The sequence below is a fragment of the Haliotis cracherodii genome, unplaced genomic scaffold (assembly GCF_022045235.1).
Source record: "Haliotis cracherodii isolate W230 unplaced genomic scaffold, xgHalCrac1.p SCAF_7, whole genome shotgun sequence".
Lineage (NCBI taxonomy): Eukaryota > Metazoa > Mollusca > Gastropoda > Lepetellida > Haliotidae > Haliotis > Haliotis cracherodii.
Genome location: NW_027266330.1, coordinates 18387701 through 18403501, shown reverse-complemented (window position 1 = coordinate 18403501; position 15801 = coordinate 18387701). Strand labels below are relative to the sequence as shown.

At 40.9% G+C, this 15801-nt stretch overlaps 1 protein-coding gene across 1 annotated transcript in view; it reads right to left on the bottom strand.

Annotated features, from left to right (window-relative positions):
- The window catches only part of LOC139448562 (ATP-binding cassette sub-family C member 5-like), a 73468-nt gene that overhangs the window by 14744 nt on the left and 42923 nt on the right, over positions 1 to 15801 (bottom strand). The window contains exons 3-18 of the mRNA XM_071230132.1: positions 15021 to 15200; positions 13697 to 13844; positions 13074 to 13221; positions 12484 to 12569; positions 12050 to 12223; positions 11632 to 11694; positions 10247 to 10331; positions 8989 to 9137; positions 7442 to 7549; positions 5451 to 5568; positions 4631 to 4848; positions 4113 to 4184; positions 3281 to 3405; positions 2420 to 2492; positions 1105 to 1308; positions 134 to 311 (exon numbers count right to left, since the gene is read on the bottom strand). Of these exons, the coding sequence (XP_071086233.1) occupies positions 134 to 311; positions 1105 to 1308; positions 2420 to 2492; positions 3281 to 3405; positions 4113 to 4184; positions 4631 to 4848; positions 5451 to 5568; positions 7442 to 7549; positions 8989 to 9137; positions 10247 to 10331; positions 11632 to 11694; positions 12050 to 12223; positions 12484 to 12569; positions 13074 to 13221; positions 13697 to 13844; positions 15021 to 15200 (2129 nt within the window). The remainder of the gene's footprint in view (positions 1 to 133; positions 312 to 1104; positions 1309 to 2419; positions 2493 to 3280; positions 3406 to 4112; positions 4185 to 4630; positions 4849 to 5450; positions 5569 to 7441; positions 7550 to 8988; positions 9138 to 10246; positions 10332 to 11631; positions 11695 to 12049; positions 12224 to 12483; positions 12570 to 13073; positions 13222 to 13696; positions 13845 to 15020; positions 15201 to 15801) is intronic.

Below are 15801 nucleotides of genomic sequence, written 5' to 3'. Positions count from 1 at the left end.
GGGTCTTCGGCGTGATGAGCAAACGCTTTAACCATGAGGCTACCCGACTGCCCCCTCCAAGTCTGTGTGAATGAGTGGAGTTTTTATGGTCCCGTTGATAGGGTTTTATTCGCACATTCTTGTCTCTACTCACCTTGTCTGTTTGCGACAGCAGCTTTAATTCTCTCCCTCTGAATCTCATCATACTTGCTCTGATACAGCTGCTGTAGATCGGCATAGTCGCCACCATCACTCATCAGGTCGCCATGGACACCAGCTTCAGAGACACGCCCACATTTCATGTAGATGACGTAGTCACAGCGACACAGATACTGAAAATAGTAAGGTAGAAAAACCATACAACATGACACTGCAATGAGTGAGTGAGTGAGTTGGGTTTGACTCTGCTTTTAACAGTATTCCAGTTATATCACGGCATGTCAGCTTAATGTAGGAGGAAAGCCCGAAGTGATGCAGGTCTCAGACGTTTACCCCTTCGGTGAAACCCACGAGCACGGGTATGGTGCTGACAAACCTAGAAACATAATCCAGGCGAACCGGGATTTCAAAGCCACGATCATATGTTTCTGGTGTGCCCAAGGGACGCAACTCTGCACAACGAATTGTGGCGCCTTAGACCCCTGCCACAATACAGGAAGGACTGGCTATAGATAAGACATATGTTTATTTTTCTGAAGTTGTTTCTTCAGTTGGTATAACTGCCTCCCACCTCAATTTCCAAACAGCTAGATTTAAATCCGACTTACTTACTTTCCAACCCAAACATTTTAGGTGATTTTCTCTGACATACGGAGACTGTTGAAATCTATTAAGACTCCATATTGGATTCATGCGACAGTAATTTACTAAATTTGTATGTTGCAGTTAAATCTTGAATTTGAATTACACCTTCTGAACCTAGATGTGTCTGGAATACAATAGGCTCTCTAAAACCAAGGGCAGGCACCTCTAAGCACTTCATGGGCATGGCAATAACAGGTATCAATATGGACAAATATACACACTTATTTAAACAAAACAAAAATTAACTATGTTTTAGACAAAGAGTCAGATACAAAAGTTCAAATACACTAAGGTTACATCTATTAAATACAATCAACTTACTTCTAAATGATGTGTAACAAACAACACTGTCTTGTCTTTCAGCAAATCCTTTATACATTGATTAAATATGTGTCGGCCAATCTGGACATCAAGAGCAGACATTGGGTCATCAAGGAGATAGACATCACTGTCGCTGTACAACGCTCGGGCAAGACTCAGTCGCTGTTTTTGACCACCGCTCAAGGTCAAACCTCGGTCTCCAATCTGATATGTCAAATTATATGTGAACATAGAGTACATGTATATTAAAATTAACTGATCAATTCAAGTATACTTTAAAAAACAAACAACAGAAGATGCTAGGATCCATACAATCAAAGATAAAAATGGTTTTAAAAAGTTAAACGTGATGCTAAATATGTATTAACAAATACACACATTATTTAAATAACAAATCACACATCCTATGAGGAGAGATCATGTTTATGGTGAAGGCAGTTTAGTGATTGGAAAACAAATATTGCATACTTTCAATATGGTTGTGACACAGAATGTTAGCCTAACAAATATTTATTCCACTGAAACATATCCTCACTGAAAGGAAAAATCTCATTTTAGGAAATTGAGAAAACCACTCATTGCAAATACATTAATCCATAAAGCAACTGAAATATCTTCTGTGTTGGGGCTGGGACGAGTCCAGATGTTCTATTCTACCTCCTTTCACTCGATCCTACCTGGGTATCCATCTACCAATTTGAAACCTCTGATCGACCAAACAAATACCACTGACAGCTCAAAGGGGCACTAATCTCTAACACTGCACACTGGGGCTGAATAGCTGCCATTAGTCATAGTGCTCGCTGGCGCAGGTGAGCACGACAAGAGACTGGGCTACCATCTGTAAGGTAGGGCTGGGACGAGTCCAAATTTACTACCCGGGTACCCAACCCCTGTTACCCTACCCTACCCGGGTACCCAACCCCTGTTACCCTACCCTACCCGGGTACCTGCTGTAGATCTTTAGAGTTGGGTACAAAATGTCCAATTGGGAATTGTCTTACCGGAGCCTTGACAAATACTGGTTAGATACACATATATAACGATTTGATTATGCTGACACTGAAGTTCACTGAAGCTTTATCTTTGCTCACATATATAAAAGTCAGAAGGAGTGGGTGCAGTCAGAAAGAAATGTGAACATCAGTGACATGTGGCGTTACCATGGAATTTTATTGTTATTGTCATTAAACAATACATAACGCGACTAACCACGGGTCAGGGTAGTCCTGAGGGTAAACAGGTCCTATTCAGGGCCCACCTGACCTGAGTACCCTAGTTTCCCGTCCCTGCCCTATTCTGTAAGTGTTCTTACCTCTACTCCATCACCAGCACCAAACGTTTCAAAGTCCTTCTCAAGGCAGCAGACTTCGATAATACGGTCATATCTGTAAAAACACAAGAAAGAAGTTGGAATTAGTGAGGGATGGTTTCACAGAGTGGTTGTTCCTGCATTGCTGCTATTACATGGTGACTGATAAACAATAAAAAGATCAGAAGGAAAAGAAAATCTGGGCCAGGCAAACTAGTGGTTGACAGCATGAGCATCTGTCCACATCATGATGACCCACAATCCATCATGTCACACACTGTAACCACTTGAGCATCATCATAAGGATCTGACAACAGCATCGGGCACTTTGTTTGTTTATTGTTTTAAGCCACACTCAGCAATATTACAGCTATATGACAGCAGGCTATAAATAATCGAGTCTGGTCCAGACAATCCGGTGATTGATTTCATGAGCATCGATCCACGCAATTGGGATACGATGACATGCATCAAACAAGTCAGCGAGCCTGACAAACCAATCCCATCAGTCACCTTTTACGGCAAGCATGGGTTGCTGAAGACCTATTCTAACTCAGATCTTCGCGGGTTAGAAACATAGGGAGTACATTCTCTTACACTGTCATAGGAAAGCGAGTGAGTGAGTTCTACGCCACTTTTAGCAATATTCCAGCAATATAACGGCGGTATCACACTTTGTACCCATGTGGGGAATCGAACCAAGTCTTCGGCTGTATTAATTGCAGCATCAGTTGTGAAGACCAAGTAACCTAAATCCAAATTGTCAGTGTAATGTCTGAACTGTTCAAATTTGAAAATAACAATGTTTAACATTATTGTAATAATTATTTTAAAAAGTGGACAATGTGAATTCAAAGATGTTACCTTTCTTTGTCATATTGATTTCCAAACAAAATATTATCCTTGGCTGTGCCATTAAATATCCAGGGTTCCTGGCTCACATAGGCCACACGACCTTTGACCCCAACCCTTCCACCCTGTAGCTGCATCTATGAACATAAGAATGTGTTCCATTAAAAACAAAAGAAGAAAAAAATTGATACCCTGGGCAGACAAAAAAAATACTACACACACTCCATGTTTGTTGTTTGTTTCTTTGTTGTCTAACACCGCACTCAGCAATGTTCCAGCTATATGATGGCGGTCTGTAAATAATCAAGTCTGGACCAGACAATCCAGTGATTGATATCATCAGCATCGATCCACGCAACTGGGATCGATGACATGCATCAACCAAGTCAGCGAGCCTGACCACATGATCCCGTTAGCGACCTCTTACGACAAGCATAGTCGCCTGCTAAGGCAAGCATGGGTTGCTGAAGACCTATTCTACCCCGAATCTTCATGAGTCGTGATACATCTTGTAACCTTGTATGAAGTAATGCTAGTCTCAGACGTTTATTACTTTTATGAAACGGGTGAAACTGGTATGGAACCTAGAAACATAGTTGGGGAAAACCGGAATTCGAAACCACGAACATTGATCTCTGGCATGCCCAAGGGACGAAATTCCAAGCAAATTGTGGCGCCTTAGACGCCAGGGCCATGGTGCCCCCACACTCATACAGTAGGCCTACTGCTTTTTCAATTTTCATTATAATCCCTAATGAAAGTGTGAAGGATCATATGGATATGAAAGATGCGAAAGAAAAGTGAGAATGCTATTTTGACTACAGATGTCGGGGTAATTCCTTACTCGTCCCAGCAGCGCTGACAGGAGGGATGACTTCCCGCTTCCCTTCATGCCACAGATTCCTATCAGCTGGCCCTGGAAACACAGACAGCAGGAGTGAGTGAGTGAGTGAGTGAGTGAGTGAGTGAGTGAGTGAGAGAGAGAGAGAGTGAGAGTGAGTGAGTGAGAGTGAGTGAGTGACTGAGAGAGAGAGAGAGTGAGCGAGTGAGTGAGTGAGTGAGTGAGTGAGTGAGTGAGAGAGAGTGAGTGAGAGAGAAAGTGAGTGAGTGAGTGAGTGAGTGTGAGTGAGTGAGTGAGTGAGTGAGTGAGTGAGTGAGTGAGTGAGTGAGTGAGAGAGAAAGTGAGTGAGTGAGTGAGTGAGTGAGTGAGTGAGTGAGTGAGGATCAACAACAGCTGATGGCCATCACTCAGATTTTAAATCAATCAAACAATAAATCATTATCTAAATAACAACATCATCATCATTGTCACCATCGTCATCATCATCCTAACCATCATCATCAACATGAAAGTTTCATTACCTCCTGAATCCTGAGTGACACTTGTGAGAGTTGCGAGGCTCTCTCTATAACAGACACGCTCTCCAACAGACCAACTGTGCTGCCATCTACGATATCCCCATTTTCCTCCTCCACAGTTTCAAATGTGGGCGACACTGCTCTCTCCATCTTGAGGCGCTTCGACTCCCGCATCTCCTCTGTCTTGATGCCAGGGATCACTTCCACTTGAGACACATCGTCTAAAACACAACACATGAGGTCCTTAAACTATCCCTGAATCACAAATATGACAAACCCCACAGAAGTAATACTAGTATATATTGTATTGTCCAGTGTGACCATACTATATAGAGACACATCATAGTGTAGCAGGGCATGGAGTCATCTCTCACAGATGACATCCTTACCCTGTCAGCTTGTTGACGGTTAACCTCTTTGGTCAAGTGGACAAGGTGTCCACCTCGGATCAGAAGGTCTGTGGTTGAATCCCATCAAGGGCTCAGAAACTTGTTACAATTGTTATTTACAATATCATGCCAAAGTGAATTAATACAGGCCTGGTGTTGATATCCTAATGATGAAACAGTCCATAATGTTACATATGTACTTCAAAATCCTCCCCAACTTCTTGTAATGTTCCAAACAATCTTTTCAATTATCTGCTGCCCCAAGCAACTCCCGATAATAATTCCTTTTACATGTCACACATAACTAAATAACATATTTCAATGAGATCAACAAAGTATTCTGCTAAGTTTTGATAAAGGAGAACAAAAATCCAATAAATTCTTCCGCATAGAGTTGTATTTGACAAAAAGTTTATGAAATTTATAACTCATACCGTCATCGTCATTATCGGACTCCCAGCCCAGAGTAGCGTTGTGGAAGGTGACAGCTGCACCCTCGTCACTCAGGTCCCGAGAACACACGCTCTGAATCTCCTCCATCACAAGGACTTCCTAGAGGGTAAACACAGGAAAATTCCTTTATTGTTTGTGACAATGTTCCACGGCTACTTCTTTCCCCTTCAACAGGAGAATCTTCTTGCTCTTCCAACTTGTACATGCCTATCAATGACTTCCAAGCCGGTAGAACTAGGAAGGTATCAAGACAACCATATCCTCTGTACGTACACCTTGTGGACGGACAGCTTAATGTCTGGTCTTTGGTGATTTCTTATTTGGCCATTAGAGGTGTAACGATATGGTGGGGTCGCGATACGACACATATCATGATACTATGGGTGAGATACGATTCATATCCCCACACAGTCCTTTTATTTCACAATTTGATATTCTTTCATTTTGCAGGTGAATCACAACACTGAAAAGTTTATTATTAAATTCAGAAATCAAAGATGGGATATTGTAGGGAAGAAACATATTTGTAGAGGGCACTGTGACAGTGATGCTGTTTACGTCAAACTCATGCACAAGCTGGTGGTTGAACAGTTTCTGTTACTATTCACATGTCTTACATCAATACAACTTGTCATGAAATGTTTGTTTGTTTGTTGTTTAATGCCGCACTCAGTAATATTTCTGCTATATGATGTCAGTCTGTAAATATTCGAGGCTGGACAAGACAATCCAGTGATTGACATCATCAGCATCGATCTACGCAATTGGGATACAATGACATGCATCAACAAGTCAGCAAATCTGACCACCCGATCCCATTAGTCACCTCTTACGACAAGCATAGCCGCCTTTTACGGGTCATGAAATGAATCATATGTATCGTGTGATACAGGGGTCGTAAATCGATGTATCGTATCGAGGGACTTGTATCGTGATACAATACTGCATCGCCAAATCGTTACACCACTATTGACCATGTGCCCAGACTCAAACTTTGAGAGGTAAACTAGGAAATATATGCTGTCTTAAGATTAATTACAGGTTGATAACAGAGAAAGCAAACTGATGATGTGGGAGGCTTTTTCTATGAATGGGAGGGCGATGCGGAAGGGCACAGATTCGGGTTTAAGGGTCGCAGGTCTAGGTGTGGGATGGAGTACAGAGGTGATGACTTTCAGAATTGACTTCAATATCTTCTTTGTTTATGGAGGTATAAACACAAAAACCTGTGTGCATTCAGTGTAAATCCACATAAGAGATTTATGCAAAATGTGTGCACACCGTGCTTTACATATATAACTCCACAAACACAAAATAATGTATTTAGTTGTCATGGAAACATACGACATCCTCCATTGTATCTCGACGCATAGTTTCCCAAAAGTGCCGTCATGTCTGTCTCAATGGTTGGAGTGTGTAGAGAAATGTAACAGGATCTGTTCTTAATTACAATGTCAGGTGTTTTCAGATTTTCAGATGTTATTGAGCATTCGATGCCCATCCTAAAAATTTCAAAACCTAAATATTGGCTTGCATTCAAAGTGAACTGTGTGTTTTATGTTGTGAAATCGTTATCCTGAGAATTGTGAGTAGGTCATAACGCCACTTTTAACAGTATTCCAGATATATCATGTGTAGCTTAATTTGGGAGGAAAGCTCAAAGTGATGCAGGTTCTAGACGTTTAACACTTTGGAAGTCTTGCTCCCTAAAGTAAGGAAGGTATGGCTGTTAATTGGCAAGGCAAAATAATGACAGATGATCATTTATGGAGTTAATATCGCTTCATGCCACTTGTTATTCTCTTGAAAATGTTTGGCTATAAACCATTAACTCGTAGGACGGGGAGATGAAAATATCTCCTTTCCCCCCTTCACTCGATGAGAGAAACATGATAACATGATATTTCACTCGACACATGAAATGTCCTCTATGAATCTATGAACTGTTTTGGTATATCAGATTCTAGCCTACCTTGTATCTGCCCGTAGACACGGACGCCTCAGCCAGCGTGCGCAGACCGTGGGCCATCAGAGCCAGGGACAGGCTGATGGAGTATAGGACGGAGATGAGGGTGAACGCCTGGAATGAACACCGCCATAAATAGATTGTTGCATCATCAGAGTGAGTGAATGCTGCTTCAAGCAGCAGACAGCAATATTCCATCAATATCACTGTGGCCCACACATTATTGAGTCTGGGCCAGACAAACCAGTGATTAAAAGCAAAAGAAACAAGGCAAAAAGTAAGCAGGGCTCACTAATACAGTGTTCCCATTTACCGGTAATTACCAGTTTTTTACTTGTAAAATTAGGCTTGGACCGGTAATTCATGTTGAACTGGCAAATAAAGTACCTTATACATCTTTGTTGTTGAACAAAACATTGGGGATATTCAGTATTTTTCGAACAAAGTCAGCTTGTCTGTTACCATCAGAGTTTCTTGTTGTCTATTTTTTGTGCAAGGAAAGAAAATTTCGCTTTGCTTTGAGGTTAAATATATATTTGTAGTGACTTAGTCTCGAATACCAAAACAAAAACGAGAAAATTGTGACTGAACTTTGTGTGAATGATGTGTAAATCTAACTAAGTTACTTCAGAGATGACGTCATTGCATTTATTTGTTGAAAGTTGGGACTGACTAAAAATTACCAGTCCCCACAAGTTGCCAGTCCACCAGGACCAGCAGTTTCAAAACCCAACAGGAACACTGCTAATACCCCCGACTTCGACTCTAATACCCCCACCCTTTTAGGTTGGGTACAAGAGTGAGTGAGTATGATTTAAACTGCTTTTAGCAATATGCCAGCAATATCACGACTAGGGGACACCAGAAATTAGCTAAACACTTTGTACGAATGTGGGGAATAGGCGTGTTGAGCGACCGCTTTAACCACAAGACTTGATCACTTTGGAAAAATCCCATCTTCATTTCAAATGTCTCTTACAATAAATATGGATTCGGAGGGACTTCATGTGACCACACTTTCTACAAGGGTCACGTATCTTACTTGACTGACAGGAATCCAAATGAGGTGAGGTGAAATTGTGTTTAACGTCGCGTCCAAGATAATTGCACTTATATAGCTGCTTGTACTAGTCCGGACTGATGCCGATTTATAGTGCTAGCCCACTGAGATACCATGCCACAGTTTAACACGAATACCTCACTCAGACACAGTATACTGACTCGAGCCGACCAGTCCTTGTTTTATCCCCTTAATGCCGAGCGCCAGACAGGGTAACAACAAGTACCATCTTTTAACGTCTTTTGGTGTGAGACGGCCGGGGATCGAACCCCGGACCTTCCGCTCTCCGGGCGGACACTCTACCATGAGAAGAGAGGCGGTCCACCTCAGGGTACATGGAGAGGGAGCTTCACTACCTCTGGACCACAGAGGCGGTCTTGAATCCAAATGACTGATAAAGCCGCTGAACACATCTCTGGAGCAGTCATTTCTCACGGCTGACATTTTGTTATTGAAACAGTTTCGAATCAAATCTCACGGGATTGCTCATTACCTGTGTGGCTGTGAGATTATTGCCCGCCATGATGTACGACAGGAACATGAACACGGAGGCCACCACGGGAATCATGGGAACTAGTGATGTCATCACACTCTGCAGGAAGTAAGCGTGTTCCAGAGCCCTCTGTTCCTCAAGACGCTTATCTGAAAAATGTTTAATGTCATTAATCGACAATGTACAAAATTACTAGAAAACCTCGGAAATCAGGATGCTTAGGAATATTAATTACTAATTTGTGTGTCAATTGGAGTTGTGTTTCTTGAAAATGGTTTTACGCCGCTTTAAAGAAAATAATCCAGCAATATCACAGCGGGAGGTGGGGGGGGCAAGAAATGGGCTTCACACATTGTACCCATGTCAGGAATCGAACCCGGGTCTTCGGTGTGATGAGCGAATGCTTTAACCACTAGGCTACCCGACCGCCCCTTCTTGAAAATAAAACAGCATTTCAGTTATATAACACTGTGAAGGCTTGACATGGGAAGAAAGCCTAAACTCCTAAACATTTAACACTTTGGTGACACCCCTGAAACACAAGTATGGTGCTGGCAAACCAAGGATCACAAACAGGGTGAATCTGGGGTTCAAACCCACAACCAGCAGATCCTGGCAGAGCCAAGGGACACAACTCATCAAAGGGAAGTGCAGAAACTTAGACAACTGGGTCTACTGGCCCCAAATATTTCTTACAATGAGTCAGCATGGGCATTGTTCAACAACTGAAGCACATCGAAGACTTTCTAACAATGGCCAGAATGTCATCAACGTAAATGTCTGTACATGTCATACATCTGTTCATTCATCTGTTTAAGATATAATGCAGTCCACACATGCATATAGTCATGTTTTCATCGCTATTGTCATACCTTATACTAAACCTGTGATTACATATGACACAATCTTAATTTTAAACTTGCAAGAAGTACTTTTCCAGGAACAAATATCAAGTTGAGTTTGAACACAAACTGGTGATTAGGTGCCTCACTCAGGCAGTGTGTGTTCGAATCCCAGATGGGACTCAAACCCCCTCCCCGCCCAATTTTTTTTTAAAAGTCCGAGAATCTGTACTTTACTCGGAAAGTGTTATCCCATATATATCATTTGTTACATAAAGTCAAGTTTGTTAGTTGTTTAATGCCGCATTCAGCAATATTCCAGCTATATGATGACAGTCCCTAAAAAATCGAGTATGGACCAGACAATCCAGTGATTGACATCATGAGCATCAATATACACACATGACATAACTTACTGCTGATTCTGCCAAAAAACGCATTTTCCCATGCATTCATCTTGATAAGTTTCATACAGGTCAACACTTCAGTCATCAGGCTCACCTGGAAAGTAGATCAGAGATGAGACAAATATTCAACAGATGATTTCACGAAGTAGGTAAAAAATACAGCTTATACATGATGCAAGTTAGCGAGATTATTGTCCCAAAGATTGTTGTGTGACGAATACAGCATCTGCTCGGAGAGAGAAGGTCGGGGTATCATCTCAGATCAGCATCACACCAAAAGATGTTGATACATAGAACGGTCAAACCTTGTCATCTCGAACCTAGTGGGACCGTGTTGTAACTTCGAGATATCCGAACATTCGAGAAAACAAGGCTGAACATTCAGAGATATCAAGTAAGAGTATTATAGATACATAGCATAAAATTGCATACACAAGAAAGTAAGTACACAGTATGCGTATGTAATGACCAATTGATTAATGACTACCAATAGTGACAGTTCATATACAGTGTACAAGTTCCTGATTACACATAGCGGCAATCACTAGTTAGTCTGTCCACTTGACAAAAACAGCAAAGTGTCAATCTAGTCTCAAGTTCGTTAATTCCCAGTGGGGATATTGTGAATAGCATCACACGGCTTTGATTCCTTTAGTCCAACTTTGATTATCTTTTAGGAAGTTCCGCCATGGTTTTACTCATGTCTGCTCACAATGTTTTACTTGCCAATAAAGATTACATTACAATCAGATTTAATTGGTTGTACTATTGGATTAAATTGCACTGTACGCGAACAGTGACATTAGACATGTTGGGAAAGGCACCATACTTGCGCTTCTCAAAACTGTTCATGTGGCAAATGCCAACTTTGAGATAAGGGAACAAATTTAATAGTGAAGTCACGGTTGGGATCAAGTCCAAGATTCAAGATAGCACTATGTATTTTTATCTCTAATTCGAGATAAGCAGGCAAATTTATATGTATTTAGTGAGGCAGTTTGGACCTGAGAATACATTTGTGATAATTGGCTAACACTAGTGACCTACCCCTCTAATTAGTAATACTCAGACATTAAATTTAAACTGGCATGCCATGCACGTATTCTGGCATTTTATTGGCTAACATTGGTGTCCTAGCCCAATATTCAGTGGTATTCAGACATTTAATTAACAATTTCATAATATTCCTGTATTCTGACATTTCATTGTTTTCATTGGACCCTATCCCCATGTTTCTAACCGACTTGCACAAGTGTCCTATTACAGAATCTGGGCATATGATTGGCTAATACTGGTTTTGAAGGTTTGTTTTCTGATCTCTGATTGCATTGGCATACACTGGCATCCAATTCATGAATTGTTCTATTTGATTGTTTGGACAGTGTCCAGCTTACCCTTTCTCCTGTAAGTGTGACGGCTTTTTGTCTAAAGTATCCATTCAAATCAGCGACAAACTTCTGCAACACAAATTAAAACACCAGGCTGAGAACACATAAATAAAACACAGATAAAATAGTGATCATATTCACTTTTTTTTACAAGTTTTTGAACACACATGAGTACAAGGCAATGCATTATTTCATAATTTAATAAAATAAAAAAGTAAAAATTGTTAACAGATATAAAAAAAAGAAGATAAAAATAATGTGAAAATCTTTTCTTGTCATGCCTGCAGAAATACATTTACTACTTCTTTAAAACTTAACCTATTGCGAAGAGATGTTAGAGATGTTAGAACTCACAATAAATATAACTTGAATAAATCATAATTCAGTAAATAATTGATCTTGGTTTCACAGAGAAATATCTTACCAACACAATAAAGAATATAACATAGGTAGCGCATCCTATCAGAGCCCAGGGGCCAATCAGAAAGCCAAGATATACCGATCCTGCGATGAATATGATTGGTCCAGACATGATAAATGGGCCATTTACCATCACCTCAAAAAATCGTTGACCATCATTGCTGAATAAATTGACTAGCTGAAAAAAATGTGTTCATAATTACACAAACAACTTGAGTTAATTAAAACTGCATATAGATCTCGTTTCGATGGTGGTTGAGTTTTCACAATTTATTTGAATCAAATAAATGAAATATTACACACTTGAATGAAGAGATAATTCATGTTTTTTTATTTCGCAAAACCTAACAATTGTACATGTGTTATCAAGATCTTGGAAAGAAACTGTACATAATAATTTGAGCAAAGTCGACTTGTCAACACCGACAAAAAACATACTTCACCCATCTTTTTGTCTTTAAGACTCTTCAGTCTGAGTATTTTTTTGTATAAGAGACCCATGGTGGCACTTCTGACTTTCATCCCTGAAACATACAATTTACCTAATGTAACTAAATAAATAGTGTTCATGAAATCTACAAGGAAAAGTACCATGAGACAGTGATTCAAGTAGTAGATTGACCAGGTACACGAGGAGTGAGTGAGTTCGGTTTAACAGTGTTTTGAATCTGCTTGTACTAGTCCGGACTGATGCCTATTTATAGTGCTAGCCCACTCAGATACCATGCCACAGTTTAACATGAATACCCCACTCAGACACAATATGCTGACTCCAAGCTGACCAGTCCCTGTTTTAATGCTGAGCGCCAGACAGGGTAACACCTAGTACAGTCTTTGAAAATCTTTTGGTATGACACGGCCGGGGATCGAACCCCAAACCTTCCGCTCTCCAGGCGGAAGCTCTACCACTAGAAGAGAGGCGGTCCCCCTCAAGGTACATGGAGGGGAGGGACTTCACTGTGTACGTACATCAGGATCACTACTTTATAACCCCTACCAGCCATACCGAAACATAACAGTGGACCTACCATTCCAGTAGTTGTACGCCCAGGCACAGGAGAAGGTGAGGCTCCGGCACACTTCACATATAATGAGGCCCACCACAATGGCCGCCCCGTCTGCCATGACTGGGGCAGCAGACGACACATGGTCCAAGAGCAGACGCAAGATGCAAGCCTGGAAACAATATGGAGAAAATGTTTTAAAGGGGACTGAAAAAGGATAATAACAGTTTTGAACCTCCTGCTTCTTTGAGGTGTTTTATCACCTGAAACTGTTTCCACTTGGGGAATAACCCCTTAGGTTAGCAGTTCCTCGACTCCCACTGTATAAACAAACCCCAGACCCACTACTACATCATAACATATCTTCAAGGACTTGATAACAAGTTCACTAATGTGTCATCACATCTACAAGTGTAGAAACTGTCCCTGAGAAGATGACTTATTTGGAGAAATCACCACAGTGACAAACACTTCAACTCATTGAAAACACTTTCATAACATCTGTCTTAAACATTCATAACAGATAGATTCATGACATCAAAATGCCTTGAATCATTAAATACAGATCCTTATACAGCATGAAGCACAATGTATGAAATCATCCTCTCTGGTAACACGATGTGTCTATACACCAATCTCTTACTCACAGAAGCAACGAAGGAGAGCATCATGGATATGACAACAAGGATTTGTGAGCAGATGAGTCTCTGTTTGAAAGCTGCCCGGATTGCACGGCCGAGTGATGCTTTCTCCTCGCCGTGAGTCTTCAACTCTGCCTTCCAGCATTCCTCCAACCTGGTCAAGGGAGATAATTCAGAATTCCAATGAAACCGATTTCAATGATTTATATACAAAATAACAGCAATGATGATTCCCTGGATGTACCTGATTCATGAAACTATACTTATATAGAGCTTAAACAACTGACACTATGAGACAGGCGTGCACCAACAGTGTTCTTAGTTGTAAGGTAATACTACTAGGGTGACAACTCCCTTTTGGTATGCCAGATGCCCTGTTAAGTGGCCACAGATGCTACAGTGCTTATAAAGTATGCATGGTCATGCATTCTATGCTTTGTTTGTTTGTTGGATTGTTGTTTAAAGCTGCACTCAGCAATATTCCAGCTATATGACGGCAGTCTGTAAAATATCGAGTCTGGACGAGACAATCCAGTGATCGACTTGCACATCGACTTGCACAATTGGGATACGATGACATGCATGATGTCGTTTCTAGTAAGAAGTCATTCCAACCTTAAATCATATTAAGACTCAGATGACGTCAACAATGACATCTGGATGAAAAAAACAATACATTGGTGTGCGTCAAGTAATATTTACACTAACATCACAAATGATTTTATAAACTCAGTTATTGTCTAACTCTATGGGTAATAAATTCTAATAAATTTGCCTTTTTTATCAGTGAATGAATTCTTCTCACTTTCAAAAATTATGTGGTATTATGACCACATAAACCATATTAACACCTAACCAGAAATATATAAATCTGGGATGCTATGCATATTTGTTTGCATAGTTTTATGTCTTAACCAATGATAACTGTTGATATGACAGTTTGTGGAAAATTTTTGTTTCGAGTTGGATTTGAGTTTTTTTTAGGGTTTTATTGTGGCTTGGAATGTTTGTTCGTAGTTTGAGACTTTCTGAGCATATCTGCTGAGCGTAAATGGATGTTAAAATATATACCCCCTTCCCTGCCATACTGGACTCGAAGGTTCATCCTGAAGTGTGCGAGTACAATTGATGGATGACTAAACCAAATACTTAACCCTATTCTTTTAATACTTTCCCTACCTTCCAGTGACCTGAATTAGTAATGGTTTGTTTCAATAGACATAGCTTTTCCCTTGACAGCAATGTTGCATATAATATTTTCAAAACTTAAAAAAATAATTCCATAACAAAATAGCATCAACAATAATGAAACAATTGAGTTGTGACGTACAAGTCGATGTTGTGCTGGGTTGTGTCTTCCGGCCACCACTGCAGGCGGAGCACGGAGGTCAGACCGCCGCCCCCCCGTCGACAGAGGGCCAGCATGATGGGGGTGAGCCACGAGCATGTCGCCAGGGACAGCAGGCTGCTGTAGGTGATCGGCACCTTGTCGAAACCCAGGTCTCGAATTCTGCAGAAAAGGAAGAAGGATTTGTGAGTGAGTGAGTGAGTGAGTGAGCCCAATTACACAATAAAGGTCTTGATTATCGATCAGATCATCTTAACTGGGCACAGCCATTTTATTTGAAGCAAATCATTTGAGAGATGGAATCTGATTGGTCAATAGGAGGGACTGCCACTGGTGGTGCTATGATCGAGCCCAGAAATTCCATCCTAATTCGGCAAGGGTGGAAACTCGACTTAAAAGTCAGTTAACTCCCTTACATCAGGGAAGATGAAAAGATTAGTAGGAACTAGCCGTGATAAATCATATATCAAACCGATTGCTGAGTGAGTGAGTGAGTGAGTGAGTGAGTGAGTGAGTGAGTGAGTGGGTGGGTGAGGGAGCGAGCGGGCGAGCGAGCAAGCGAGCGTGTTTGAAACAAACAAATTACCAGGCTGCCATCAAAACTCACAGACTTTAGAAACTGCAGGCCCCTACTAAACTATTGAAGCCCTCATTTAAAAAACTGCATCTTATTGTGACAAATAAGTCAACACATAAATTAACTGCAGGCTACAAGGACTCATACAACGGCCTATGGGCAGGCCCTTATTTAAAACAGAGTGAG